This window comes from Scomber japonicus, chromosome 18 (genome assembly GCF_027409825.1).
Source record: "Scomber japonicus isolate fScoJap1 chromosome 18, fScoJap1.pri, whole genome shotgun sequence".
In the NCBI taxonomy this organism is placed as follows: Eukaryota; Metazoa; Chordata; class Actinopteri; order Scombriformes; family Scombridae; genus Scomber; species Scomber japonicus.
The window spans coordinates 710,242-738,122 of NC_070595.1; the positions used below are offsets into that span (position 1 = coordinate 710,242).

Here is a 27,881-nt window from a genome sequence, read left to right on the forward strand (position 1 = left end):
TTCAAAATGACAAAAAGCTAACTTTCACTTTTCATCTGATTAATATAAAGACCTAAAACTTAAGTGAAACTCTGTCATGCCTCAGTATGGTGATGGATATTATATATATTTTGTCCATCAGTCAGTCTGCCCAACACTGGTTCACAGCAAGATATTTTGACCACTAATGACCATGTAATGTGCTGCTTAGATATTTATAGTCTCAGTGGACGAGGCATAATGACTTTAATGACCCCTGACTTTTCCTTTAGTCGCTCTGTCAGATTCACCAGCTCCAGTGCCATGATAAGCTATCTCCAAATCTAATGTCTGTTTGACTTGACATCTGCTGTGAATAGTCCAGAACATAAGAGGTGGATGTTGCAAGAGCCATGAAAACAGCCTGTTTTCTGTGGTGTCTAAGCAGTCGCAAGGTTTTCAGTCCTGTGAGTCATTCGGTTTGATGTCACATATGAAAGTCTTACAATGTAAAATCTAAGCCAGCTGACTAGTTTTAATCAGCACATGGCAAGGAAGAAATATTTCCCCGAATGACTAAACAGCAGTAAGCAGCACTCTGTTCAGACACAGTGCCATTTATGTTCAACCAAAGTTATACAAAAAGCAGCCTGGCCTCCCAACATGTGCTAACATTTAGATACAGATGACCTAAATATTCAAACTGTTCTCTTTCAAGACCATTTTGTCTGCCTATGGTGCACATCATCCTTTCTTAATCATTCATTTTTACATAGTCATATGTAGCCATGACTGTTACCAAAAAAAAAAAGTTAGAGATAATAATAATAATAATAAGACAAAGGGAGGGTTAAGATACTGAGGGGAAATTGATCTTAAGTCATAGTTAGGTTAATCATTTGGCTTAATTTAGACTTAGTAAAGCTGACATCATCACACTGATATGAATGGACTTCAATACATCTAACATACAGTATGAGCATAAACACATGTAACCTATATGGCCTATATATATCCTAAGTATATGGCAGTGTAGTTTCACAGTGTGCAGTAAACAGGATGTGGCTCCTTGTGCTACAATGAAACTTTTTACATGAATGACTCTGACTCTTCACCTCTGTATTCATTACTGGTCTGGCTTCTGTCTTCTTTACAGATGTGCAATTTCTGCCATGTGTGTCCTGCTTGCCACACCCTTTGCAAGCCTGGTGAGTAAATGCAGAGCTGCTACAGTGAGAAAAACAAACCTCACAGTATTTTCTTTTCTCTCTGTTCATTTGAACTGGTCACTCCTGTTATACATAGAGAAGCTTTCAACCTGTGAGTCCTGACTGGAGCAGCAGAGTGGACAAATCTTGCTATGTATAAATGAATAACAAACTAATGGCATGCCAACATTTTCACTCCTAGATGGAAGTAATACTTGATCCTTTCACTGATGTAATTATGTATATATTTCTACAGTGGAGTGTTATATGACAAAACTATAAGGCAACACTGTTTGTTAACATGAACTCTACTGTGTCTTTTATTCAGGAGGTTTTCTTGATGAAGTGACTGGATCAATCTACAAGTAAGTCATATTTCCACTGAACTGTAACCTGTTCAAGTTTATGAAGCACAGTGTGTAACCTGTGTTTGTCTGTCCATCTGCAGGACTGTAGCTGATATATTTGAAGATGAAGATGACAACTGAACACAACCAAATGTTGCCACCATGTGGCCAATCTCATGTTTCATCTTAACCTCTGATTTTCATTGTTATTTTTGTCTTTTTCCTTGAGAACATGATGACTGAATAGAAATTGTTAACAGAATAACTTCATATATTTGTGTACTGTTGTTAAACAACAAATCTAAGTCGTACTTTAAGGAAAATGATAGATTTGAAATCATATTTGTGCTATTCAAACACAAAGGGATGTTAAATAAAAAGAAGGGACATTTTCACTGATTGATTTATGCTCGCTACACTAAAAATACAAGGTTCTCTTTTCAGAGTCAAAGCTAAGCATGAGACACAATACACTGCACATGAAATACATATTTTCTGCACAATGGATTCTTCTTTTCACCAACATGCTGAGAACAGGCCAGCATGAGCAGTATAGAAATAGTCAGAGGTGTGGACTCAAGTCATGGATCTGATAACTTTAGACTGGACAAGACAAAATCAAAAAGATTTGCAACTTGACTTAGGTTCAATTCCTTTAAAGTCTGCATGAGAACCACACTGACACATCCATCTATAACACTGAAAGAGTTGTCAGTCTACGCATTTGTTCCTCCTGTCCATACTGGCCATGAAGAGATCCCTGCTTTCCTGATGTGATTCTGGTGTGACTGAAGGAGAAATAGCTCTAGAGACCCTGTTCTGTGAGAAAAATGCATTCTGAAGCTTAGTTTTGAACAATGTTAAAACAAAAAGTTACAGTCTCTCTAGTAAAAAGTTCCCTGTTTGTTACATTACTTCATGATGACCTCACTATTATTCACTGTTGATAGTCCTGTTTGGTAGCTGCACCAGCAGGGTCAATCTGGCTGAGGAAAGTGAAAAAGTAGGCTAGTGCTGAGCAGCAGTGTGAATGTGTGAACTCAACTCTGATCTGATCTGATGTGATCTGGTGTGAACTGATGTGATCTGATGTGATGTGATCTGATGTGAACTGATGTGATCGGATGTGATCTGGTGTGATCTGATGTGATGTGATCTGATGTGAACTGATGTGATCGGATGTGATCTGGTGTGATCTGATGTGATCTGATGTGAAGTGTGGTCAGGAGGTTACTACAAATAGAGCTGGATTCTCAGTGAATAAATCAAAATGTTAAAATAGGGTCTTCATGAAGAATGACATCATTGTACTCAAGGGAACACAAAAAGGTATGTAACAGTAGGATGAAACAGTAACTACATAGCATGATGCATTACTACTGTTAAAGTAACCAGTAATGAATGAGTAGTTACTAGTTTTGTGCTGAAAGTGGTCATCATGATATCTGACTGTCATCTAATCATGAACTGATATGTAATATCTCCCAGTCTGATCTCTAACTCATCATTATCTATCATACACACATACAGCCAGAGTTGTTAGTCATTCATCAATTATCAGTTTGTTATAATTTGTTACTCACACATTGGTTAGTACATGAGGAACAGGGTATAGTGTGTTACCTATAGAACTATTATCATTTGGTACAATGATAAATAACCTTTGTGAAATGTATGTATGCAGACATCAGCACATTCTGGTGGGAAAATGCTTTACATGTATTTAGAAATATTTAGAAATATTGAAAGAGTAACAGCCATTGTCAGACACACACCCACAGGTCAGCCCTTTGCTTCCATGTAGCTTATCTCAGATCTGAATCCACTGTCCTGTTTACTCCTTCTGACTGAGGCCTCTTTCACAGCATGACACAGCAAGATATGTTCAGAACACAGCAAAACAAAAACAAGAAAATACAAACCCAAATACTACACCTGATAAACCCAAAATATATGAATGATTAATTCACTTTTACAGACTTGAGGTTTAAAAGTGTCATGAACAAAATCATATGCTATATGCAAATGACTACTAAGAAAGTAGGGGACAGGGTGAGGGTTCAAATATTTATAAAGTTAATGGTTTAAAGGGTTATATAGATGGAGAACTCATCCATTATTTAAACCTACTCTGTCCAAGAGCTCTGGAGCCAAATCCCAGTTAAGACTGGGTGAAACAACAAAAATAAATTGGTACACTGGTCATTTAATACAGGAGTACATGAACATTTACAGTATATTACTTGTTAAACTAGTTTCACAGCTCATCCAAGTGATGAACCCATAGAAGCAGGTCCATATTTGTGTGTATCCCAGAATTGAATAGTTGTTTTTTAAATGAATATTTAATAGATTATTAGGTTTTTGTAATAACTGGATATTTCAGGTAATATGTAATAATGCTGAACTGTCTCATAAGAACAGGTCCACACAGGTTTATTCACATGTCTCCTGTATTCTAGTACTTCTAGTATGACAGGTTACATTTTTAACAAGAGTCACATCACTCACAGTTTTGGCTTTGTTGAGGTGACTCATACATATGTAGCCATGGTTATGGCTGCGGAGGTAGATGAGGTAGATGGGGGCACACAGCCAGAGGTAGAGGCATGGCAGCCATACCAGCACAGTGTTCTGGAAGCACTGGGTGAGGTCTGGGTTAGAAGTGTACCATGTACGGTTCCAGTCCTGGTCAGTCAAGAAAGAAAATCATCACAATGTTATTCAAAGAAATGACTATTAGCCAAACTCATATTACACAGAGCCAACACATTCAATGTTAATTCATGTTTATGAGAGAATATTAGTCACATTAACAGTGAAACACTGTGGATATCATGTGTAGCATAAATACTGGGGTAGAAGTTAAAAGTCTAATAATACAGTGTTGTTCCCTATACAACGAGCCTTCCAACAGTCTGATTTAAAACGATTGAGTCTGGTAATGTTGCATTATGTCTAAACACTTGACATTTCATTGCTGATCACATTCATGATCTGTAAAACCAGAGTTTGAGAAGGCAACAAAATAACTGAAGCAGATGATTTCTAGGCAAAATTTGCCTTTTATTGTCCCTCTACTTCCTCTTTGCATCTCATTCTAGTTTAATGTTGTAGTAGGCAAGTTTCTTATGCAGGCTCTTAGTGATGTTTGTTAATGCCCTGTAAGTCCCTGTACACAAAATTGACGACAAACTGAAAGAAGCAAAATACAAATGCAAAGGTTGTGTCTGTTGTGTCATGCAACAGTTTTTACTTTTTCCATGTTTGAAACCACAGTGGCAAGAAAAAGAAGCCTTTGGAATTACCTGCATTTATTTGATTTTATTTTGGGGCTTTTTTTCATCTTTATTTAGATGGTAACTGATAGAGAGGCCAACAGGAAACAGAGAGAGAGAGAGAGGGGAATGACATGCAGCATAGGTCTCTGGCCGGATTCGAACCAGGGACGCTGAAATGATGTAGCATGTACTACTCGACCACCCAGGGCGCTCCACAAAGTGAATTACCTGCATTTATAAATAATACACATTTAATAAAATATTTAATAAATAATTTGACATACAATGAATTGAAGTTATAATCATGAACAAACATAATCTATTTTAACCAATAACACACATTATTGTATTGTTCCTGTCCATTAAATAAACATTATTCAAACATCCACATCATAGGTTGGAAAAAGTTGTACATGCCCCCTTTGGTAAAACCAAAACAAAGAAGGAAAACAATTGACAGAAGATTCAGTGAGTATGCAAGCCAGTCAGTTAATAAAATAAGTTCAAATAAATAGATAAATAAGCAAGTAAATAAACAAATAAATAAAATAAATACCCTTCCTACCTACCTACCTACCCACCTTCCTACCTACCTACCCACCTTCCTACCTTCCTACCTACCTATCTTCCTACCTACCTACAGTACCTACCTACCTACCTTCCTACCTACCTACCTACCTACCTTCCCACCTTCCTACCTACCTACCCTCCTTCCTACCTACCTACCTACCCACCTACCTACCTACCTACCCACCTTCCTACCTACCTACCTACCCACCTTCCTACCTACCTACCTACCTACCTACCTACCTACCTACCTACCCACCTTCCTACCTACCTATCTTCCTACCTACCTACAGTACCTACCTACCTACCTTCCTACCTTCCTACCCACCTTCCTACCTACCTACCTACCTACCTACCTACCTACCTACCTACCCACCATCCTACCTACCTACCTATCTTCCTACCTACCTACAGTACCTACCTACCTACCTACCTGCCTACCTACCTACCTACCTATCTATCTACCTACCTACCTACCTTCCTACCTACCTACCTACCTATCTTCCTACCTACCTACCTACCCACCTATCTTCCTACCTACCTACCTACCTACCTTCCTACCCATCTTCCTACCTACCTACCTACCTACCTACCCACCTTCCTACCTACCTACCTACCCACCTTCCTACCTACCTATCTTCCTACCTACCTACCCACCTTCCTACCTACCTACCTTCCTACCTACCTACCTACCGACCCACCTTCCTACCGACCCACCTTCCTACCTACCTATCTATCTTCCTACCTACCTACAGTACCTACCTATCTACCTACCTACCTATCTTACTACCTACCCACCTATATATCTACCTGAATTCCCCCCTAGGGGATCAATAAAGTTTCCATACATACATACATACATACATACATACATACATACATACATATTTACCTTTTAAGGTGGATTTGGCCATCCAAAATGATTATAATCGTTATAACATTGTCCCATTATCCAGATGGACAGGAATATGAAGCCACAGTGACCCTCCGATACAACAGGTGGCAGTATGCACCTGATACATTCATATGTAAACCACCAGAGAAGAAGAAGTAGAACCAACCTTCCGCCTGCAGTCAGGTTACAAAACCAAACCTGAGCACTAAAACTACTTCTAACAGCAAGCTTTTTTTCTTTTACTGTGAGGCGGCGAATGGGTTTTGATAAGTTCTGCAGTGTGGACAGTTCCGACCCATTTTGGGTGAGTTTATTTTTATAGCCGTCATGTCTTTTCCGTTATCTTCCAAGTGTGTCCAGTTGTTATGAGCTATCCGGTATATGCTAGTAGAGCGGCATTAGCACCGGTACATAACATTGACTGCTGAAGCCAAACAGTAACACTAGCCTGAATAAGCGGCCGGTGTGAGAGCTTCTCAAAGAGTCTCAATAAGAAGTTAATGAACACAGTGGGATTTCCCGCTATTCTGATTAACTGCTCATTAAATATCATCTTCACCTTTTATACAACTCTTAAGTAACTTCTACACAAACACATTGGGCCTCATTCAATAATGTCTCTTACTTATAGGTTTGATTTTATGAGGCATTTAATGTGGTTTATGGCATTCATCAGTTTTCTGTCACATAACCAGTCATAGCACACTGTCAATGAAGAAAACACTCTTCATCTTAATCAGTTTGGAGTTTAATATTAAACCGAAATCAATAAAGTAATATAAAAACAGTAAATACAATATGAACATTCTGTTGACTGTGTTATCACCAGCATGGCTGACAATTTCCTCTCAGTTTTTTTCTTTTTTCTTTTTAGTATTATGATTGTTATTGGAGCGCGCGTGTGTGTACATTTGTAAATATCTGGCTGTCACATGACCTCTTTCCCTAATGAGCCCTTTGCTTTAGTAAAATGTTTTTAGCAGCTGAATTGATGACAAATATTCATATTTCATATTCATATTTTAGAATTGTTTCAGATCCCCAGCTGACTTATTGATCATGTTTTTTACCTGCTGACAGCAGTATTTGAAGATCCGCTGTGTGAAGCTCTTCATTTTTATTCTTTGGTGACATTTTTGGGAATCAAACTGTCTCACAGACTGGGCTGAACATTGAGTCTAATTGAGTTTATTTAAATTTTATGGGTGTTGCAGATTTTAGTCAGGTGCACCTCCTCATGAACAGTTGACATTCATCAGGCTGAAATGAGACATTTATGATAAGTTCAGGCAGTTAACCCTTACATACTGTTTTACATATGAGAGCTGTAAAAATACTGTTTTAAATGTTTCTTTTAGCCTGAAATTTGATGACTTTCCCCATTTTTCATATATATATATATATATATATATATATATATATATATATATATATATATATTTCAACTTTTTTGAATCATTTTTGTAGCATGTTTGACTCATATTTATCAAAAATATTCAGACATCATCATTCAAAATGGTGCCATTCTTCACATTTGATATAATTTATTGAAATTGGACGATAATATAGTGTTTAGATTAAACTCTCTGTGCTTTTTGAAAGGATAAATCATGTTTATTTATGACTGTTGAGGTCTTTATGAATGATATGTGGTTCATAAGTTTGGTAGAGAGACGAATTATGTGAGGAAATACTGTGATGGGAGAGAATATAAACAGTATGTGAGGGTTAAGAGAGTTTGTTGAATCAGACTAGGAATACTGGTACGAGCAAACATGAGAAATAAATAACTGAGTTATAGGAAGAGAATATCATTGTGCTCAAGCTAATAACACACAACAGTCTTACATAGTTCATGTGTTCTAGTTGTGAAATATTGTTGAGCTGTCTTACATTCTCAGCTCTTTAAAGATCTCACAGATGTTCACTTGTATTTAAGTGTCATGGGGTCTGTGAGGGTCTCTTGAGGTGCTCCATGGTGGATTTGGAAGGTCTGTTGAGGATCATCATCCTGTAATAGAAACTTCAGCTGTTTTACAGACACTGTGATGTTTGCTTCCACAATTCACTGATATTTAGTGGAATCTGGAACGTTTCCTGTTCCAAATATGACACATCCTCCTCCATGATGAAGAGCTGCTTAATGCCACTTCTTTTTCCTCCAAACACGCCTTTACTGATGATGTCTAGACTTTGATTTAACCTTCATCAGTCTGCAGCTCTTCAGTAGATGTTCTAATGTATGATTGTGTGATGAGGGAGCAGGTTTAGTTTGTTGGATCATCTCTGAACCATCACTGCTCAGTGTGATCAACCTTCCTGCTGCTTGTTACACTCACATGAGGGGTCTGATTGATCTCTCTATCATACCAGCACTTTACTGAACAGTGAGGAGCTGCTGCGCTTACTGACTGTTCACACAACAGCTCGGAAAGAAGAAGGAAAGATTTTGAACTGGCACCAGCTGATGTTTCCTAATGATGCCTCAAACCTGACCAGCTGATTAACATCTGAAACCAGAGAGCCTTAACTTTTGCTCACGCCACAATGATATATATTTTTCAATGTGCACTATGGCAAACACAGAGACACAGTGATGATTCTTTAGTTTCAGTGGCTTCCTCTCATGTCTCTAGCCTTTAGCTGTTACTCTGGGCTTCTGTTTTACTTCACTGAACATTCTGTGTTATCATCTTAACCAGCTTCTAGGAAGACTTGCTACAGTACTTAACCATCTCCATCTATAGACAATTAATCTAACTGTGGACTGACTGACTCTATAACATGACTTTCATGAGTCTTCTGAGATGTCTTGCTCCACATCAGCAGATATGCTGTTCATTCAAACTCAGAATGTGTGAGTGACTTTAGAAATGGACCCACACCTCCAATCTCATTGATTTGACTCCAGGTTTGCTGACTCCTGACTCTAGTTATCTGTTGTTGACGCCAGTAGCCTGAGAGCTCACATACCTGATCCAACCCACACTGTGACTATTCAATGATGTATTCAATATAGACAGGAACAATATAGTGATTTGTGTGTTATTAGTTCAAAGAGGAAAAATGTAATGATGTGTTGGAGGCAATGTGAACCAACGGAGGCTAACCACTCCCACATATTCCGGGAATGCCCTAAACTGAGTTAATATTGGAAGGGTATCCACAAAATATTGTGCCATGAACCTGGAGATACTTTATTCTGTTTTCAGAGGAGGGATACAAAGCCGCTGTAGGCCCTTTTGGCTGCGAGTAAAAAAGAGGCTAAATACAACACCTCCTACTGTGGATTATTAAACAATTGTTTTTAATTTGAACAATTATTAAAATTATTTAAGATGGAAAAATGGACTTACTCTTTGAGGACTCAAAAAGACAAATTCTACCAAAGTTGGACCAAATGGATTGAATGTATAACCCCAGTGAGAGTAGACTTTGTATAACTCCATTAATGTTTCAAACTCCTCTCCTTCTATTGTTGAGACAAATGTAGCCTTTGGTTCTGTTGTTTGTTGGAATGTGAGAGACTGATCACCACTACATCTAACTGGTAGTAAAAACTGTTACATGACACAATTAACATTTGCATTTGTATATTGCTTCTTTTAGTTTGTGGTCAATAATGGGCCCAGGACTCACAGGGTTAACAAACAGCACTAAGGGGCCATCCACACGGAGATGTTTTGCATCGTTTTGGCCGATCGTCCAAACAAATACTGTAAATGCATTGCCTGAAAACGAAGCTTTCTGAAACCTGGTCCCAGGGTGAAAAAATTTGCAAACGCAGCCCTTGAGTGTTCATTTGGATGGTGAAAACGCATACCTGCGTTTCAATGATGTCATCGCCACACCCCTCAAGCTTAGCCTTAGCCGATTTGTAAACAACACTCAAGCTTTATGCGCATGCTCTGCCTCTTCCTCTCCGATTTTGGTGAATTTCTGAAACTGAAACAGCGCCGCCTATAGGCTGGAATATGAAGTAGCGTGTTGAGTCGTGTTGAGATGGATCTGTTTGTACGCAAATATTCTTGAAACGATGCCAGGGAAAACGGAGGGGGAAAAGATCCGTAAAAATGTTTAGCAAAATTTGACAGTACGGAAGAATTCTGAGTTTAAAGTGAGAAATCTGAGTTTAAAGTGAGAATTCTGAGTTTAAAGTGAGAAATCTGAGAAAAAAGTCAGAACTCACTTTTTTCCCCGCAGTGGCCCTAATCCTCTACTGTGTGACAGCAATGAAATGTCAAGTGTTTAGACATAATGCAACATTACCAGACTCAATCGTTTTAAATCAGACTGTTGGAAGGCTCGTTGTATAGGGAACAACACTGTATTATTAGACTTTTAACTTCTACCCCAGTATTTATGCTACACATGATATCCACAGTGTTTCACTGTTAATGTGACTAATATTCTCTCATAAACATGAATTAACATTGAATGTGTTGGCTCTGTGTAATATGAGTTTGGCTAATAGTCATTTCTTTGAATAACATTGTGATGATTTTCTTTCTTGACTGACCAGGACTGGAACCGTACATGGTACACTTCTAACCCAGACCTCACCCAGTGCTTCCAGAACACTGTGCTGGTATGGCTGCCATGCCTCTACCTCTGGCTGTGTGCCCCCATCTACCTCATCTACCTCCGCAGCCATAACCATGGCTACATATGTATGAGTCACCTCAACAAAGCCAAAACTGTGAGTGATGTGACTCTTGTTAAAAATGTAACCTGTCATACTAGAAGTACTAGAATACAGGAGACATGTGAATAAACCTGTGTGGACCTGTTCTTATGAGACAGCTCTCTGTCTGCTTGTCACTGTTAGCAGAGATTCACTTCACTGATAAACCACAACTATATAGACTTATATTACATTTCACCAATATCTAATAATAGTACATTGTCAGTTGCACTTCCTTCCTTCCTCTCCCTTCATGTTCCGTTTCTCTCTCTCTCTTTTTAGGGAGTCACCTATGAAATATTAGATTAGGCAACTAAATTTGGCTCTGATGTTTATGATGTGTCTATGAAAATATAAAAGGAATTCTTTATATCTAGAAGGATTATACTCATGCTGGGAAGGTGCAGAACACAGTTGATGGTATTGAATGATACTGTCGGTTAATGGTGGTGGTCTGCAACAGTTACTGGATAGATGATGTTTTTAGATGTAGATGCCTGTGATTAATCAGATTTCCACTTTCACTTTGCTTTTTGACACACTCTTTTTTAGGGTGTGAGTGTGCTCATCAAGCCCATAGATGTGTATTTGATTTGCATTTGTGCAACACAATCAAGAATGGAGGCTCAGATTTAATTCTACTGCATAACTAAGTCATCAGTGCTGTCTCTCTCCTCTTCTCTCTCTCCCTCACTTATTTTGGTAATTTGGTAATCAGTTAAACGACATTTAAATGTTAGTGTCATTTAATGGTCCTTCTTATTGAGTCATTGTTACTACTGTTAATGAAAACATACATCAAACATGTGTTCTGTCTACAGGCTGTTGGCTTTCTATTATGGATTATCTGCTGGGCAGACGTTTTCTATTCTTTCTGGGAAAGAAGTCATGGCAGCAGATCACCTGCACCCGTTCACCTAGTCAGTCCAACCTTACTGGGCTTCAGCATGGTGAGTTGATCTGTGGCATTTCTGCTCTATGTGTAAAGTGCCTTGAGATAACATGTGTTGTGATTTGGTGCTATATAAATAAAGATTGATCAGCTCACTTTAAAGCAGAGCCAAGTGTAGTTGGAATTTATTTCATTTTAAATTTTCATTTTTTTGTTCTGGATGTTAGATGTTTATTTATGTGTAGTATTAGTTTTTAAAATAAATGTAGTTTACATGCTTGTAGTTTTTATTTTCTGAAATAGACTAGTTGAGTTTAGATTAGATATTGTTTACTTTAGTGTTATTTGCAGTAGAGCTGTTGGAATGAATTTTCGGGTGTCAAATGTAAATCAAATCATAATCGAATGCAGAAATTACTATTTGAATGTGTATTTTTTTTTTTTTATGTAATTGTGTTAACCTTTTATTTGTGCTAAAGTTGAATTATTATTGAGCAAGAAAGCTATCACCTGTTTGATAGTAATATTTGAATGTCCTCTAGTGGAAAGAACATATAACTACAGTGCATAAGCATTTGTATACAGTGTAAAGTAGTAAATATGAATAATAGGCTACATTTGAGCATTTAACATTCTAATAAAATTTGAATATTAAAAATAAAATTAAAATTGAAAATAATGATGAATGAAGTTGACAGAGGAAGACTGGCAGCACTAATAGGTATGCATTTATGGTATATTGTAATTGTAATGTAATTGGTTGTATTTATTTTAACATGGACCCCAGGAAGAGTAGCTGTTGCCTGGGTAACAGCTAATGGGGATCCAAATAAACTAAACTAAACTAAACTAATCGACTTTGCATTGAAGCTTGTTACTTTGCGTTCAAGGTGATAAGATGACAATTATTGTTTTTTAATGTTGAGAGACACTTTAGTAAAAAAGTCACCCTGAAATAATAAGGGCTCTAACTTCATAGTCAAGTGAGACCTGCACAGCATGGTGGGAGTGTATCCAGCACAAACACACACACTTTTAATATTTTGGTGGTGCACCAGGTGTTCCTGTGACACACATGGGTATGGGGTGTGATCAGAAAGAATACTTCATCAGGGTTTGTGGGCCATCCTATTTAACAAATGAATTACAAACGTTTAAAATGTGCTTTAGTATTTTAGATGTAATTACATTTTTTTTTTAAACACTGATGTTTTGGGAATTAAATAGTTGATTTAATCTTCATATTGTTAGATAAACATGGTCCTGTTTGTGATCCACTAATAAACTTTGAAGATAAAACACTCACATGGTTTTACTCCTCACAGTGTTGTGATATAAAATGCTGAGTTCACACCTGTTGATTTGCATTAAAAACTGCATAGAATCATTGACCATAACCAACAGGTCAAGTGTGCATATGATGCACAGAGGTTTCTGTGCTTATTCTGCAGCAGTAAGTGACAGAATACTGTTCACTCATTTTCACCACACCATCAAACATCATTTAAAATATACATGAAGGAATTCCCAAATAAAGAAGTGAATTTCAAAATCAATTTCAAAATGCAGGTTTTAAAAACAGAAATAAATAACTGAGTTCACAAACTGAATTAAGAATACAACTTTTAATCAGGCATTTAAAAGGGCAATTCAGTTTTCTATTTGTATTTCCATGTCCTTTTTGCTTTTCCTTGTCCTATTCACTAATGGATTTGTAGAGTCATCTTCATCTAACCTCTTCATGTCATGACACAAGAAATTGTCTCATGCTAATTGGCCATGAGCTGAGATGTAACAAGCTATCTGATTGGCTATCACCTAACATTCAGACATATGACATGGATGTGGGAGGGACGTGTATCATTTTTCCAACCCAGTTTAGTGAAACTAATGAATTCTTTTTTCCTCTTTCCGTGACACTTGTGGCCTTTCATACAAACCAGCACATATAGGCTCAGTGCATCCCATGTTAACAGCAGTATGCTTCACACCCTGTGCATGAAAATGAGATCACATGTTCCCCCACATCCCTAATGGAAATGACACCCTTGGCAATATGCACTGCCTTCCTATTTATTACAGAATGGTTGTAAGGATGGAATTGTATTTGTTTTAAAATGCACGTATGTCTTGTGCAGTATGATTTATAATTGTGTGTGTGTGTGTGTGTGTGTGTGTGTGTGTGTGTGTGTGTGTGTGTGTGTGTGTGTGTGTGTGTGTGTGTGTGTGTGTTCTAGTTGCTGGCCACCTTGTTAATCCAGTACGAAAGGATGAAAGGTGTTCAGTCATCTGGAGTGATGCTGATCTACTGGTTGCTGGCTCTGGCATGTGCCACAGTCACCTTCAGGTCCAAGATCCTCCAGGCTCTGGACCAGGTCAGTCTGTACTCATTACAACTCAACTACATTTCATCAAACTAAGTTAATCATTCCTGAGCACGTAAACACAGCTGCCAAATGCATCACAAACTTTACTTGTGTTACTTTTTTGTGTTTTTCAGCCATCAACAGTGTGTGTGTGGAGGTACACCACCTTCTACATCTACTACGCTCTGCTGCTGGTTGCTCTATTCCTGTCCTGTTTGTCAGACCAGCTGCCCCTTTTCTCCCCAGCTGTTAAAGACCCGGTGAGTCTCTTTATCTCCCTGCTCCTCTCTATGAAGGCTGATGTCACTGTGTCACTAGAGGGTTGGAAACTTTTAGATTAAATAACATACTCTAATGTAATTACTACATGGAAGCTGAATTATGTCTTATTATTCTAGTTGTAAGAGCAAGCCCCTGTAGGACCATCACTACTTTATTCTTTCACTAATTATAATAGGAGGCAACACTCCTTACTCACACTTTATCTGAAGTTGGAGCTCTCAACAGTGAGCACATTTCTGCTGGATTCAAAGAAACAACAACTTCTTAGATAATGAAGATGTTTATTTATAACATCACATCTATAGCATTTATTTATAACTACACATCTTAAAAATACACAATGAAGCAAATAATCTCACACAACAATAAACCAAATGATAAATAGTTGCTGAGGGACACTCTGGAAAGTGAACCTTAACTTCTGTAAAGGAATAATGTCTTATTTTATCTTTATTTGACATCTTAACAGTTCAGAAAACAACACATAGTCTTAGAAATCTCCCAGTCTGTGTGGAGATGAGTTAGTCTTAAGTTTATTAGGCATCTGGCTTTCCAAGAGTTTTAATTCTGGTCAGTGTCATCATGCTATCAGACCCCCACTGTAAGAGGAGAGGAGAAAAGGGAGTCAGTTCACTTCTTGGGTGTCTACAATGTTTTGATCCAGTAGAATTAAAAAAACAAACAGACAGGATGATCATGTGACTCCTGCTAGCTCATCAATCTCATCAGTCCTACAGTATTCTAAGTGTCATGACCATTTGTAGAAAAGTTCAAGAAGTACATAGTATCATACATAGCATCAGGCCAGGTTGCTTAGGAACCAGTAAAGCATGTTCTTTCTATCGGCCATCATATATGTAATCTGTGTGAACCTTATAGATGCTGTTAAACCTCATTCTCTGTAGGACTTATCTGTTTCTCAGCAGTATCGAAATATTTAGTGGTTGTGTCTGAATGTAATGTTTATCTGTGCAGAATCCCTGCCCTGAGTTTGGAGCTTCTTTCCTCTCCAGGATAACCTTCTGGTGGATCACAAGGTAAGCAGAGCAGTAATACTTCACTCTCTGTGTGTGTGTGTGTGTGTGTGTGTGTGTGTGTGTGTGTGTGAGAATGGACTTTTCAGTGAAGCAGGAGACACATCTCTACCCAACCGTTAAACATATTTGCATATTTCTGTATTATTTGATTTATATGATAGAACAAGTAGCTGTTATTGTAAGGATTTTAACAAGATTGTTGATTTTCATGTTCTTTCATATAAGATAGAAATGATAGTTTATACATGTTTGGAGGGCATCTTTGATGGTTTGATTCTTTTGAATGAATTAGGCATATACTACTGTGTATGGATGAGTCCCCCAGACAGTTGATGTGGTGCACTGTGTTGTAATGCCCACCATTACTGTCTCTATCTCAGAGTGAGAACATGACTATCATTCAGTAAACAACTGTAGGTCATTATCATTTGCACTTTAGACTGATCAACAACGTTATTCAACAAAAAGCTGAAAAATCTCACAAATGTAAATGTGTATAGAATGTTTTAAAGAGAGTGTGATCTTAGACAGGAGTATTTCTCATAGAGAAGCGTTGTTAGAGCTGAGGCTTCTTTTCCCACAGTGTACTGTTACAATAACAGATCAGATACCTGAACAGAAACTACAACATATACCTGATCCCCCTAAACTATTTCCTTTGGTCTTTTATTATACTTACTTATCTCTAACTCAATCATACTAATATAAGAGAGTTCAAAGTGAAAAGAAGCTATCAACACTTATTTTATTCTGATTGGATAACACTGCTGCTGGGTGGAAATCTTGGAACTCAATATTTCGAATAGCACACAACGCAACGCAACGCGACAGGACAGGACAGGACAGGACAGGACAGGACAGGACAGGACAGGACAGGATAGAATAGAATAGAATAGAATAGAATAGAATAGAACAGAACAGATGTATTTTATTGTCACTGCATTCTTAAAAAACCATACAATGAAATTGGAGTGTCTATCAGTTGAAAAGAAGGCATCCTCCACACATTGGCTCAGACATATTCCACACAATGCTAAATGTAATAAATAAAAACAATAAATAAATGTCACAGTTTAAAAAAACAGGTTGGAAAACCCCCAAAAAACGTGACAATCAGTTGTCTGGTTTCTGTGCACACACACACACCTACCTGTTGTGTGACAGTTTCACCAAACACACCTGCAGCACAGTAAACATAATGAGATACACAGTGTTCATGCAGCGTGATCATACACTGCTCATATTGTTTTGCTTTTGTAAGTCGTGACCCTGCTGCTCCACTTCGGTCTCAGATTGCACCTCCTAATCCTCTTTTGTATTATGAGACTTACATGCTTCTCTCTTCACCAGGATGATGATCGTAGGCTACAAGCACCCTCTAGAGGAGAAGGACCTGTGGTCTCTGAACCCTGATGACCGTTCTCAGGGAGTAGTTCCACAGCTGGTACATCGCTGGAACACAGAGTGCCAAAAAGTCAAAAGGTCTGGAGCTCAGTACAGCAGAGATTTTTGGATATTCCTCAGCAAACTATATTATTTAGAGTTTTGAATGTTTGCCTTTCCTTCCCTTCTTTCTTCCCAGTACAGAGCAGAAGACGTTGTACTCCCCCAAGCGGGTCCAGCACACTGAGGGCAAACAGGATGGAGTTGTGGAGGAGTCTGAAATATTGATTGTTAAAAAACCCCATAAGACAAAGGAGCCGTCCCTGTTCTGGGCGCTGTGCCTGACTTTTGGGCCATACTTCCTCATCTCCTGCTTCTATAAAATCATCCAGGACATCCTCATGTTCGTTGGGCCTGAGATCCTCCGGTATGTAACCCCAGTTTCCCCTCAACATATAGATCTTAATGAAATGACCTGGTAGCAGTATTTGATTTGTATGAAATGGGGTTCATATATGTGCCTTTCATAAATTTAGGTTTGTTCTTCATTGTTTGGGGCTCTAATTCAGAGGCTACCTCCTTATATAGTGCAATTATGGAGCATGAAGACCATATAAAAGACACCAGTTGGTTGTTAAAGCATCAATAGTCGATCTGACTGATCAATAAATGTGATTAAACCTTGATGGATGTTTCAGAGAGCAGAGAGAGTGTATTTTTTCATTGTTGGAGAAAAAACAGCTACTCTCCACAATATCATGTCCTATTTTACCTAAGACATGAAAATATAACATAGCAATAATGATGTAAATGTATTTAATGTAAAGGTAAAATGAGCAGAACTTTATGGAAGTGTGGGGTTTATTGTAGAACCATTAGAGCCATCAGTCTTCACTGCTACATCATAAAAAACTACTATCTTATTAAAACTATGAACTATTCATTTCACTAAAACACATGGACATAGATACAGAGATCATTTGACCCAGAACAGCCTCAATGGACAAAACTTCTATACAGCATCTATACAAAAGTATAACATTTAAAATATTTTCATTTGTGTACATTTTTGGCCACTTTAGGAAAAATCATCAAATTTGAGGTTAAAAGACATGTGCGTTATTACAGCTGTTAAATGTCAAAACAGGTCAAACAGCATGTAAGGGTTTAAATATATTCAGATGCTCGGCATGAACCTGTTATGTTAGGTCATGTCACATGATCATGTTGTATTTAGCAGCTGCTTGTCTTATAATCCACTGTTATTTCCTATTTAGATATGATTATGATTTGAAACACTCTGACAGATATTTAAATATTATATACTATTAACCTGTTGCTATTTTTTAGCATAGGAGCAAGTACATAAGAATAAGCTGTTTTCAAAGTGTAGACCAAAGACAACTTAAAGAGATGGAACAAAAACAAAGAAAAAATAAATAAGAGACCAATGCATGCAAGAGAAAAAAAGAATGATAAAATTGTTTAAAAAAATAAATAAATAAAGAAAGAAAAATAGATAAGAGAAAATAAAAATAAAAATAAAAAATATATATAAATAAATAAATAAAGAGAGAATAAGAGAACAGGTTTATTATAACTAGGTTAAAAAGACAAAACAAAAGTAAAATCAAATAAAAGTGAGCAGGTGTTTCATCTTTTTGATCTTCTTTTCTACTTGCATACTTTCTTTTTTATGGCATTTTTGAAAAATTTTAATAATGTTAAGGAAATAGTTCATATAAATAGTTAAGTCATGTCATTTCAAGGCACTTTGTGTTTAGCATTACAAAGAAATCTGACTTTTGCCTTTCTCTCATTTGATCCCATCCAGGCTGTTGATCTCATTTGTCAACAACTCCAGCGCCCCCTCCTGGCAGGGCTTCTTCTACACAGCTCTGCTCTTTATATGCACCTGTGTACAGTCGCTCATCCTCCAGAGGTATTTCCACGTGTGCTTCGTCTCAGGCATGCGTCTGCGCACCGCCATCATTGGAGCCGTCTACAGGAAGGTACAGGCACAGAGATTAGATTTCATTTTAGTAAAGAATAACCAAAATGTTGCAAAAGTACAAAGTAAATAATGAGCAAAATCAGGCACTGCTCATTTCTTTCTATTCTTTCACCACGGAAAAGGTTATTTGTTTGAATCAGCTGTCATGATTTCTAAATTTGAAGTTGATTAAAACTTATAGTAACATCAAACATTTATTCTGGTCAGCTGTGTGCTTGCTGTGGCTGTGATCTACAGTTGGACTCTAACCCTTGTAGGGGTGTATCCCTCCCTGGATGTGCTCTTTTAGGCCTTGGTTATCAGCAGCGCAGCACGTCGTACCTCCACTGTGGGAGAGATCGTCAACCTGATGTCTGTGGACGCTCAGCGCTTTATGGATCTCATCACTTACATCAACATGATATGGTCTGCTCCTCTGCAGGTGGTACTGGCCCTTTACTTTCTCTGGCAGGTAAGATTACACAGCAGCTGTTAGCACCATCATAACCAGCCAACACACCAGTACACAACCAGACAGTACACTTACAACAAGCAGAAGTTATATAGTCAATAAAGTAAAAATGTACATATATGATTGAATACATGTGTTGATACAGTCTGCAGCCACAAACCACTAAAAGAACAATAAACAATCCTCACAACCGTCCCATAGGTCCTCACCAATATACATCATCACTCCCCTTCAGCAAAAAATAAATAAATCTGTCCTTATATTGAATTTAGTTAATTTCTGTGTGAATATCTATACCTCCTGTGTGAGGGGCAACCAACCATATGAGTGTGTATGAAGGTCCTTCTAGTTGTGGCAAGCAGGTGACCTGAGGCTGCTCTCTGATTGGTGCTTGTTCCAACATTAGCAGATTTTTCTCCATTTTTATGGTGGCTGTGTGCATCTGAAATTGGCAGTTAGCTATATATGAATTTATAGTAAACTAGTAGTAATTAGCAGTAAATTAGTTACAGTAATGTATCATGTTTTATGAATGTATACTTTATTATCTTTATCATTTATTATCTTGTTCACACAAGAAAAAACGTGTCACCTTTCTGGAATTGATCTACAAATGAAGCAGCAGGCAGGAAAGATTAAGTCATGGCATGGAAAAGTCTTCAATTTGATTCCTATTGGCATGAAGTATTTTATTTTGGGTGATTTATTTATAAACCCTTACATACTGTTCATTTTTACAAATGAGAGTTGTAAAAACACCATATACACATTTCTTTTAACTGGACTCGTGAAATAATGTGGGGGAAAAAAAGTATATGCAAATGTACAAAATTCAAACATTTTGTTGTATTCTTCATATTCTATAAAATGTTCTTCTGGATCATCCCTTAATGTGTTTTTATTGTTTCTTTGTTGAACAGAACCTGGGTCCGTCTGTGCTGGCTGGAGTGGCTGTGATGGTTCTGATGGTTCCTGTTAATGCTGTCATCGCCATGAAAACCAAAACCTACCAGGTAATACTTTTCTTACATGAATCTTCTCTGAACCATACAAACCTTCATGACTAGATCCACTTCCTGGGTTTTCCAGCCTTTTGTAATGTTATTTTCACTCATGGATGGAACACACACCTGAACCGCTCAACCAATTTATGTGTAGTGAGGATCCACTGTTCAGTTTGTGTGTGTTTGCAGGTGGCTCAGATGAAGAGTAAGGACAATCGCATCAAGCTGATGAATGAGATGCTGAACGGCATCAAGGTGCTGAAGCTGTACGCCTGGGAGCTGGCCTTTAAGGACAAGGTGTCAGAAATCCGTGAGAGTGAGCTCCAGGTCCTGAAGAAGGCCGCATACCTGGGTGCAGTGTCCACCTTCACCTGGGTCTGTGCACCGTTCCTGGTGAGTCCAGCACAGGAAGAAGAAGCATCATGTCCAAACTACAGACACATCACCAACTGTACACACTGGACACAATGATACAAGTCACAGACTACAAATAAAATGTTTATCAGAGTCATTTGAAAAGAGATGATCACATTTAAAATCACTTTGTCATTCACTCTCCTCCCTTCTTACCACACAGGTTGCTCTATCCACTTTCACTGTGTACGTGCTGAGCGATGAAGAGAATGTGCTGGATGCTGAGAAGGCCTTCGTGTCTCTAGCTCTATTCAACATCCTTCGTTTTCCTCTCAACATGCTACCTATGGTCATCAGCAGTATGGTGCAGGTGGGTGTGTCTCCATTCACACACACGCACACACATACATACAATTTGTAATAAGGAACAGAAGAAGTCCAGTGTTTGGTTTTGGCCATGGAACTGAAGCATTGTAAGCAGTAATATGGGGATAAAGCTTCAAGTTTCAATTAGTATATGATGATTGTAGCTAAAACACACATGAAGATGAGATTTTAGAGTCTGAAATAAAGGACAGCATTTAATGAGAGCTCATGTTAACAGTGTGATGACACCTGACTTCAGATATTATGTGTTTTTGACCTCTTTTTCCTTCCATATTTTCCCTTACTGCATAAATGTATTTGAATTTTACAAACAGTTAAATGTTAAGCCATGGGAAGGGATTTGTAGAGGTTGCTTATATCATGTCTACACAGAAGGGGGCAGCATGAGCAGCTTCAATCCTCTGTGTCTACAGGATGTGTTTAGTATTGAGTTACATGTGTAATCTTAAACTTTCAATGGAATCATTTTCAATACAATGACGAATCTCTCTGTCACAGGCTGATTAGAAACTCAAGTTATCTGTATACATGGTCAAGAAATGAGCTTTCACCAGGAGAGATGAAGCTGAGGATATCAGTGTATCCCATTATGGAAACTGGTTCTTGTTCACATGACATTTAAGATATCAGATCACTGCAGTAAGAATTGTGAAACCCAGGTACAGTTCAAGTGATAGAGGTGTTTCATTTACCACATTGCCTGATTTCTCACCTGGTCACTTGTATGTCTGTAACTTAATTTTCCAAAGAATTTAAGTGCATTTTCTACAAGCATATTTTTCACATGAAAATGTCGAAGGTCGCAAAATGTGGACACATAAAACCAAAACTCTATGCGTGCAGAGAAACCTGACAGGTTAATGAGCAAATGTGTTTATCAGCAATTTATGTGAACTGACCCTTTATTGATCTTTACATTATTCCAAGCTAAGCTAATCATCAATTGACTTGATGTCATAATGGATTAGAAATGACTTATTGTTATATTAAAGTCCGTGTAAAGTAAGAATAAATATGTGTTCTGAGTTTGACATACCACAGGAAAGTGTGTTGTTAACCACCCTGACAAATTTGAATGATTAAAAAAATCACCAAATATATGAAATTAGGCTTCAAAGTTGTGTAAAACTCAGCCTCTTTCTCTGCTACCAAACACTGTGGGAGTCCGCTGAAACCCCGCCCCCTACCAAGTGTCACCTGTCAATCAAAGTTACCACCTCTACCAGAAACATGGACGCTAGGTCTGAGAGCTTTCTGCCGCTAGCCCAACTGCTAGCTCGGTGGCTAACTCGGCGGCTAACTCCGCTAACTGTAGACTGTAGTAGTAGTAGTGTGTGCTGAATGTATTTCTACCTCTACAGCAGCAGGGGCGGGTTTATGCTAATCAGACCCCCCCCACTAAATCCTGAACACAGAAATGTTGAAACACAGTTTGTGAAGCCTAGCTCCACAATTCAAATCTAAATGGTTGAAATGCTTTTTACACCTTTTTTAGAAATACATTTATGACCTATTTAATGTGTTTAGAAGAAAATGTCTGAATTCACTTTACACAGTCTTTAAATAATATGAAGGGTTTCATAATAAATATTTCTGTTGTTTGAGGGTTTTATTGTGGAAACTTGACAAAACAGAAACCATCTATAAATGCATGTGTGTGTGTATAAGAACAGTCACCATTTGAACATTCAGTCCCTGTCAAGCTGACACACTGTGTGTGTGTGTGTGTGTGTGTGTTTGTGTGTTCAGGCCAGTGTGTCCCTGAAGCGCTTGAGAGTGTTTCTATCACATGAGGAGCTGCAGGAGGACAGTGTGGAACATAACACAGTAGCAGGCTGTGAGTTTCTCGTTCTGTCTCCTTTCTCTTCTCTCACAATTTTTACATTCCTGCATGTGTAGATTCTCTTTTCCATACCATAAAAGTATATTCATACATCCTTTCTTTCTTCCTCTCCAGCTCCTCACAGTATCTCCATAGTGGAAGGAGTTTTCAGCTGGTCCAGATCTGAATCACCAACACTCAAGAGGTGTGTGTCTTATACTGTGACAAAATGGTTATAATACAGGCCTGCCGACACTAAACACAACTTCATTGAATGTTTGTTACAGTTCAGCTTTACACTACACTTTATCTTTTCTGTGCCTGAATATATTTTTGTTGTATTTGTTTTTTCTCATTTTAAATGTAATAATGTATGAGATGAGAGAGATGAGATGTATCTTTTATTGAACCCCTCGGGAGAATTCAGATTCACATAAGCTATAAAACATTTAACTCATCACATATCATAGTCACTTCAATTCTTAAATAATCACATTTAAAGGATACTTATCATAAATATTTGCTCATGTCATTCATCATTATGGCTGATATATTATCAAATAATATAAACTCCAACATCAACTGTGGAATCAGCTTTTAGTATGAACATAGCTGATAGCATCAGGTCTTGATTCTCAGCTTCTAAACTTCACAGCTTGTTGTGGTTAAATATTGTCATATTCTCCTCTGATAATATCAACATGCCATCAAGACAATAAAAAATTCAGTTGCTTCTTTTTTCTGATTATGTGTGTTCTCCCACAATATCACACAAAGCAGCAACCAAAATAAAAGCTGTTTTTAAAACTTAGAAGTGACACACATTGATTCTTAAGTATGCAATTCTTTCTTTATAAAAAAAAAAACAGATTATTCCTTTAAATTTAATTGAAGAAAGTTGACTGTCTGTGTGTGTGTGCAGGCTGAATGTGTGTATCCCAGAAGGCTCTTTGGTGGCTGTGGTGGGACACGTTGGATCAGGAAAATCCTCACTGCTCTCTGCTCTGCTCGGAGAGATGGACAAACTAGAAGGAACTGTGGCCGTCAAGGTGGCTCCTCACACACACTCACACACACACACACACACACACACACACACACACACACTGAAACTCACAAGAAACTGACACAGTGGGAGGGTTTTCTCACAACTCAAGGCATGGGTTCGACATGAGTTTAAGAGCTTAAAGCTGTTTCTATGGTAGTTCTTCACAAAGTACTAAAACACTGGTGAGAGAAGACAAACTACATCAGGCAAGAAGGTTTTCACAGGATCAACACACTCGTATGCAGAGAGGGCATTAACCTGATTTTTTCTACAATGATTCTAGTCTAATGATGACATCTAGATTGTTTTATTTTCTTGGCAATGAAACAATTCAGCAAGCTATAATTAGCATAGATCACCATTATAGATGTTTGTATCTATGAGCCACTTTTGACCTCTTTATAGTAGATAGTAACATCAGATGACTATAGGGCAAATCAATCACTCTGATCATTCATAAGCTACATTCACTCACTCATACTAAACACAAGAAAGTCAGACTGAACATACTATTAATATTACTTCAACATCCACAGCCCATAATAATGTTAAATGAACATTAGCCTGGCTTTCACTAGACAGCTGTCAGTGTACTGCCCTGCCTGTTTTTGTAGTTTTGTCCGGCTGTGCTGTTTCTGCTTTGTGTCAAATTTTCAGTGGATTAGTTCATTCTACAAATCAGTTTTCTTTCTAAAAGCTGGTGATGTTCACTGACATTACTAACAGACAGAACACGGAGGAATGCAGCAAGCTTTTGAACAGAAATCATTTGGTTGGTAGAGGATACTGTTGGATAGGGTGTAATTGTGAGTTTGTATCAATATGGGCTATTCATCTGTGTTTGACATTACTCAATAGTTTTTATTTGTTGATGAAAATGGTTGTATATTTCATCATAGTTTTCTATTTCAAAGGTTATTTATTTAGTTGTGGTCTTGTCTTTGTCATAGTTGCGTAATAAATGAATACTGGCACTAACTGGACCAGTCAAGAAGTTTATTATGTAGTTTGTTCATCTTACAGTAGTAAAGTTGACTGGTAGAAGTCATTACACTACATGTAATGACATTGTACTGTACTGGGTCTTCTTAGATTCTAGATTATTTGTTAACTTCTTCTGCACAGCCTACAGACTTACGTTTAAATCAGAGTGTTTCATCCACTGGGGAGCAGATTTCTGTATATTTCATGGCATTCTGTTGATGATGTGCAGTCAGTCAATGACAAACAGCAATCTAGTCTTTAACTAGACTTAATCCCTGTACAGGAAATCAGCCCTAGAGGTCCACACCTAAAATTGTAATAGGAAATGTAATTTTATATTTTGTGAATTGTATCATGATGTATTGTGTGTGTGTGTGTGTGTGTGTGTGTGTGTGTGTGTGTGTGTGTGTGTGTGTAATTTCATGATGCATTGATATTTTCTTTTAAATCACAGGTTGGTTGTTATTAATCACATGCTCAACAATATGTGCCACTGCTGACCAGTGTCCAGTGACTACAGATGCAAATCAGCATTTAGCTATTAATATGCCTATAAAAATAATGAAATCTAAAAGATAATAAAAATGGCACCTGTGGTGATGATGATGACGATGACGATGACGATGACGATGATTACAAAAATGCATTAAGGACATAAAGGCCTGGATGACCTGCAACTTCCTGTTATTAAACTCAGAAAAAACTGAAGTTATTGTGCTTGGCTCTAAACACCTTAGAAATTCATTATCAAACGACATAATTACTCTGGATGGCATTACTCTGGCCTCCAGCTCCACTGTAAGGAACCTAGGAGTTATATTTGATCAGGATCTGTCCTTTAATTCCCACATAAAACAAATTTCAAGGACTGCCTTCTTTCATCTGCGTAATATTGCAAAAATTAGACATATCCTGTCTCAAAATGATGCTGAAAACCTAGTCCATGCATTTGTTACTTCTAGGCTGGACTACTGTAATTCATTATTATCAGGCTGTCCTAACAAGTCTCTAAAGACTCTCCAGCTGGTCCAGAATGCAGCTGCACACGTTCTGACAAAAACTAGAAAGAGAGATCATATTACTCCCATCTTGGCTTCACTGCATTGGCTTCCTGTAAAATTCAGAATAGAATTCAAAATCCTCCTCCTCACCTTCAAAGCTCTTAATGGTCAGGCTCCATCATATCTTAAAGAACTGATAGTACCTTATGTACCTACTAGAAGACTGTGCTCCCAGCATGCAGGTCTACTTGTGGTTCCTAATATCTCTAAAAGTAGAACAGGAGGTAGAGCCTTCAGCTATCAGGCTCCTCTCCTGTGGAACCATCTTCCAGATTTGGTCCGGGGGGCAGACACCCTCCCTACATTTAAGAGTAGGCTTAAAACTTTCCTTTTTGATAAAGCTTATAGTTAGGGCTCTTAGAGCTCTTAGCTTATGCTGCTATAGGCTTAGACTGCCGGGAGACCCCCACCCCCATGATGCACTGGGCCTCTCTCTCCTCCTCCCTCTCTCTCTCTCTATCCATCCATCTATATCCATTAACATTCATGTTCTATTAATGCATTCAATAAGCTAAACTTCTTCCCCGGAGTTGTCTTTCTGGTTTCTGGTTTCTGGCTCTGCTTTCTGGTCTCACAGGTAATCTGGGCCTGGAGACGTCCAGATGACGGATTCCAGTCCCGGACCATCTGGCTCCATTGTTGATTTTCATTGTGCTTCTCTCCTCTATCCTTCCTTTCTCTCCTCTCAACCCCAACCGGTCGAGGCAGATGGCCACCCACTCTGAGTCTGGTTCTGAGGTTTCTTCCTGTTAAAAGGGAGTTTTTTCTCGCCACTGTTGCTCATGTGGGAATGTTGGGTCTCTTTAAAGTTAAAACCTGAAGAGTTTGGTTTAGAACCTGCTCTATGTGGAAAGTGCCTTGAGATAACTCTGTTGTGATTTGGCGCTATACAAATAAAGATTGATTGATTGATGATGATTCAAGTGTAATGACTCCAACCCTCACCCAGCAGGTCTGGACCATATGTGAGAAAAGTTGATGAGAAAATTGATGCATTCCATAAATCTAACCTAATCACTCTTTTGTGCCACCTTTAGTATCAATCTCTTCATACAAGTGGTCCTTGCATGAGTGAGCTGATGTGTGTTGTCCCTGCAGGGTTCAGTGGCCTACGTTCCCCAGCAGGCCTGGATCCAGAACTCCACACTGAAAGACAACATCATGTTTGGCCAGGAGAGGAGGGAGACCTGGTACCAGCGTGTGGTGGAGGCATGCGCTCTCCAGCCTGACCTGGAGATCCTTCCTGCTGGAGATGAGACCGAGATCGGTGAGAAGGTATCAACTCATGATCACGCTGTCAAGTTTATCTGCAGAGTGGAACACATGTCAACTATCTGTTTAAGCTGTCTACAATTGGTTTGAATCCAGATTTAGAAATCTCCACATCTAACAACCAAGATGATTTATAGACATTATTTCTTGTCTTGTGTCTGTGTCTGTGTACAGGGAGTGAATCTGTCTGGAGGTCAGAAGCAGAGGGTGAGCCTGGCCAGGGCTGTCTACTGCGACCGTGCTGTCTATCTGCTGGATGACCCGCTGTCTGCTGTCGACGCTCACGTAGGAAAACACATCTTTGATCAAGTCATCGGCCCACAAGGTCTACTGAAGGAAAAGGTGTGTATAATCTCAAGCTCACACTGATTTTTTTTTTTTTATAGTAGTCATAGATCTGTGAAGTGGGAGGAGCTGCTGCTTCCCCGTTCTGTAAAACAATAGCCAGAGTTGCTGAATTCACTCAAAAGTGACCCATAATTCAAAATAAATGTTCTCAACACTGTACATTTAGCTTCTTCCTGCTCTGTGATTGGCTGTTTCTTGCTGAAATGTACAAGGTGATGGGGAGTTAATGCCTACCC

The 27,881-nt window shown here is 38.3% G+C and overlaps 2 protein-coding genes across 3 annotated transcripts in view; both read left to right on the forward strand.

The window, feature by feature from the left end:
* LOC128378254 (protein PFC0760c) overlaps positions 1-1,908 on the forward strand; it is a 98,070-nt gene extending 96,162 nt beyond the window's left edge. For both annotated transcript variants that reach the window (XM_053337709.1, XM_053337708.1), the window contains 3 exons: positions 1,115-1,166; positions 1,495-1,531; positions 1,615-1,908. In XM_053337709.1, coding sequence (XP_053193684.1) covers positions 1,115-1,166; positions 1,495-1,531; positions 1,615-1,654 — 129 coding nt within the window. In that variant the 3' untranslated portion in view covers positions 1,655-1,908. The remainder of the gene's footprint in view (positions 1-1,114; positions 1,167-1,494; positions 1,532-1,614) is intronic.
* Positions 1,909-6,445: 4,537 nt separating this feature from the next.
* Positions 6,446-27,881, forward strand: part of abcc1 (ATP-binding cassette, sub-family C (CFTR/MRP), member 1) — a 38,327-nt gene continuing 16,891 nt past the window's right edge. The window contains exons 1-18 of the mRNA XM_053337758.1: positions 6,446-6,560; positions 10,779-10,955; positions 11,762-11,890; positions 14,070-14,207; positions 14,333-14,458; positions 15,456-15,517; positions 16,868-16,999; positions 17,100-17,327; positions 18,735-18,912; positions 19,204-19,365; positions 20,286-20,378; positions 20,559-20,762; positions 20,947-21,093; positions 22,860-22,947; positions 23,068-23,137; positions 23,855-23,981; positions 27,124-27,300; positions 27,472-27,639. Coding sequence (XP_053193733.1) covers positions 6,513-6,560; positions 10,779-10,955; positions 11,762-11,890; positions 14,070-14,207; positions 14,333-14,458; positions 15,456-15,517; positions 16,868-16,999; positions 17,100-17,327; positions 18,735-18,912; positions 19,204-19,365; positions 20,286-20,378; positions 20,559-20,762; positions 20,947-21,093; positions 22,860-22,947; positions 23,068-23,137; positions 23,855-23,981; positions 27,124-27,300; positions 27,472-27,639 — 2,454 coding nt within the window. The 5' untranslated portion in view covers positions 6,446-6,512. The remainder of the gene's footprint in view (positions 6,561-10,778; positions 10,956-11,761; positions 11,891-14,069; positions 14,208-14,332; positions 14,459-15,455; positions 15,518-16,867; positions 17,000-17,099; positions 17,328-18,734; positions 18,913-19,203; positions 19,366-20,285; positions 20,379-20,558; positions 20,763-20,946; positions 21,094-22,859; positions 22,948-23,067; positions 23,138-23,854; positions 23,982-27,123; positions 27,301-27,471; positions 27,640-27,881) is intronic.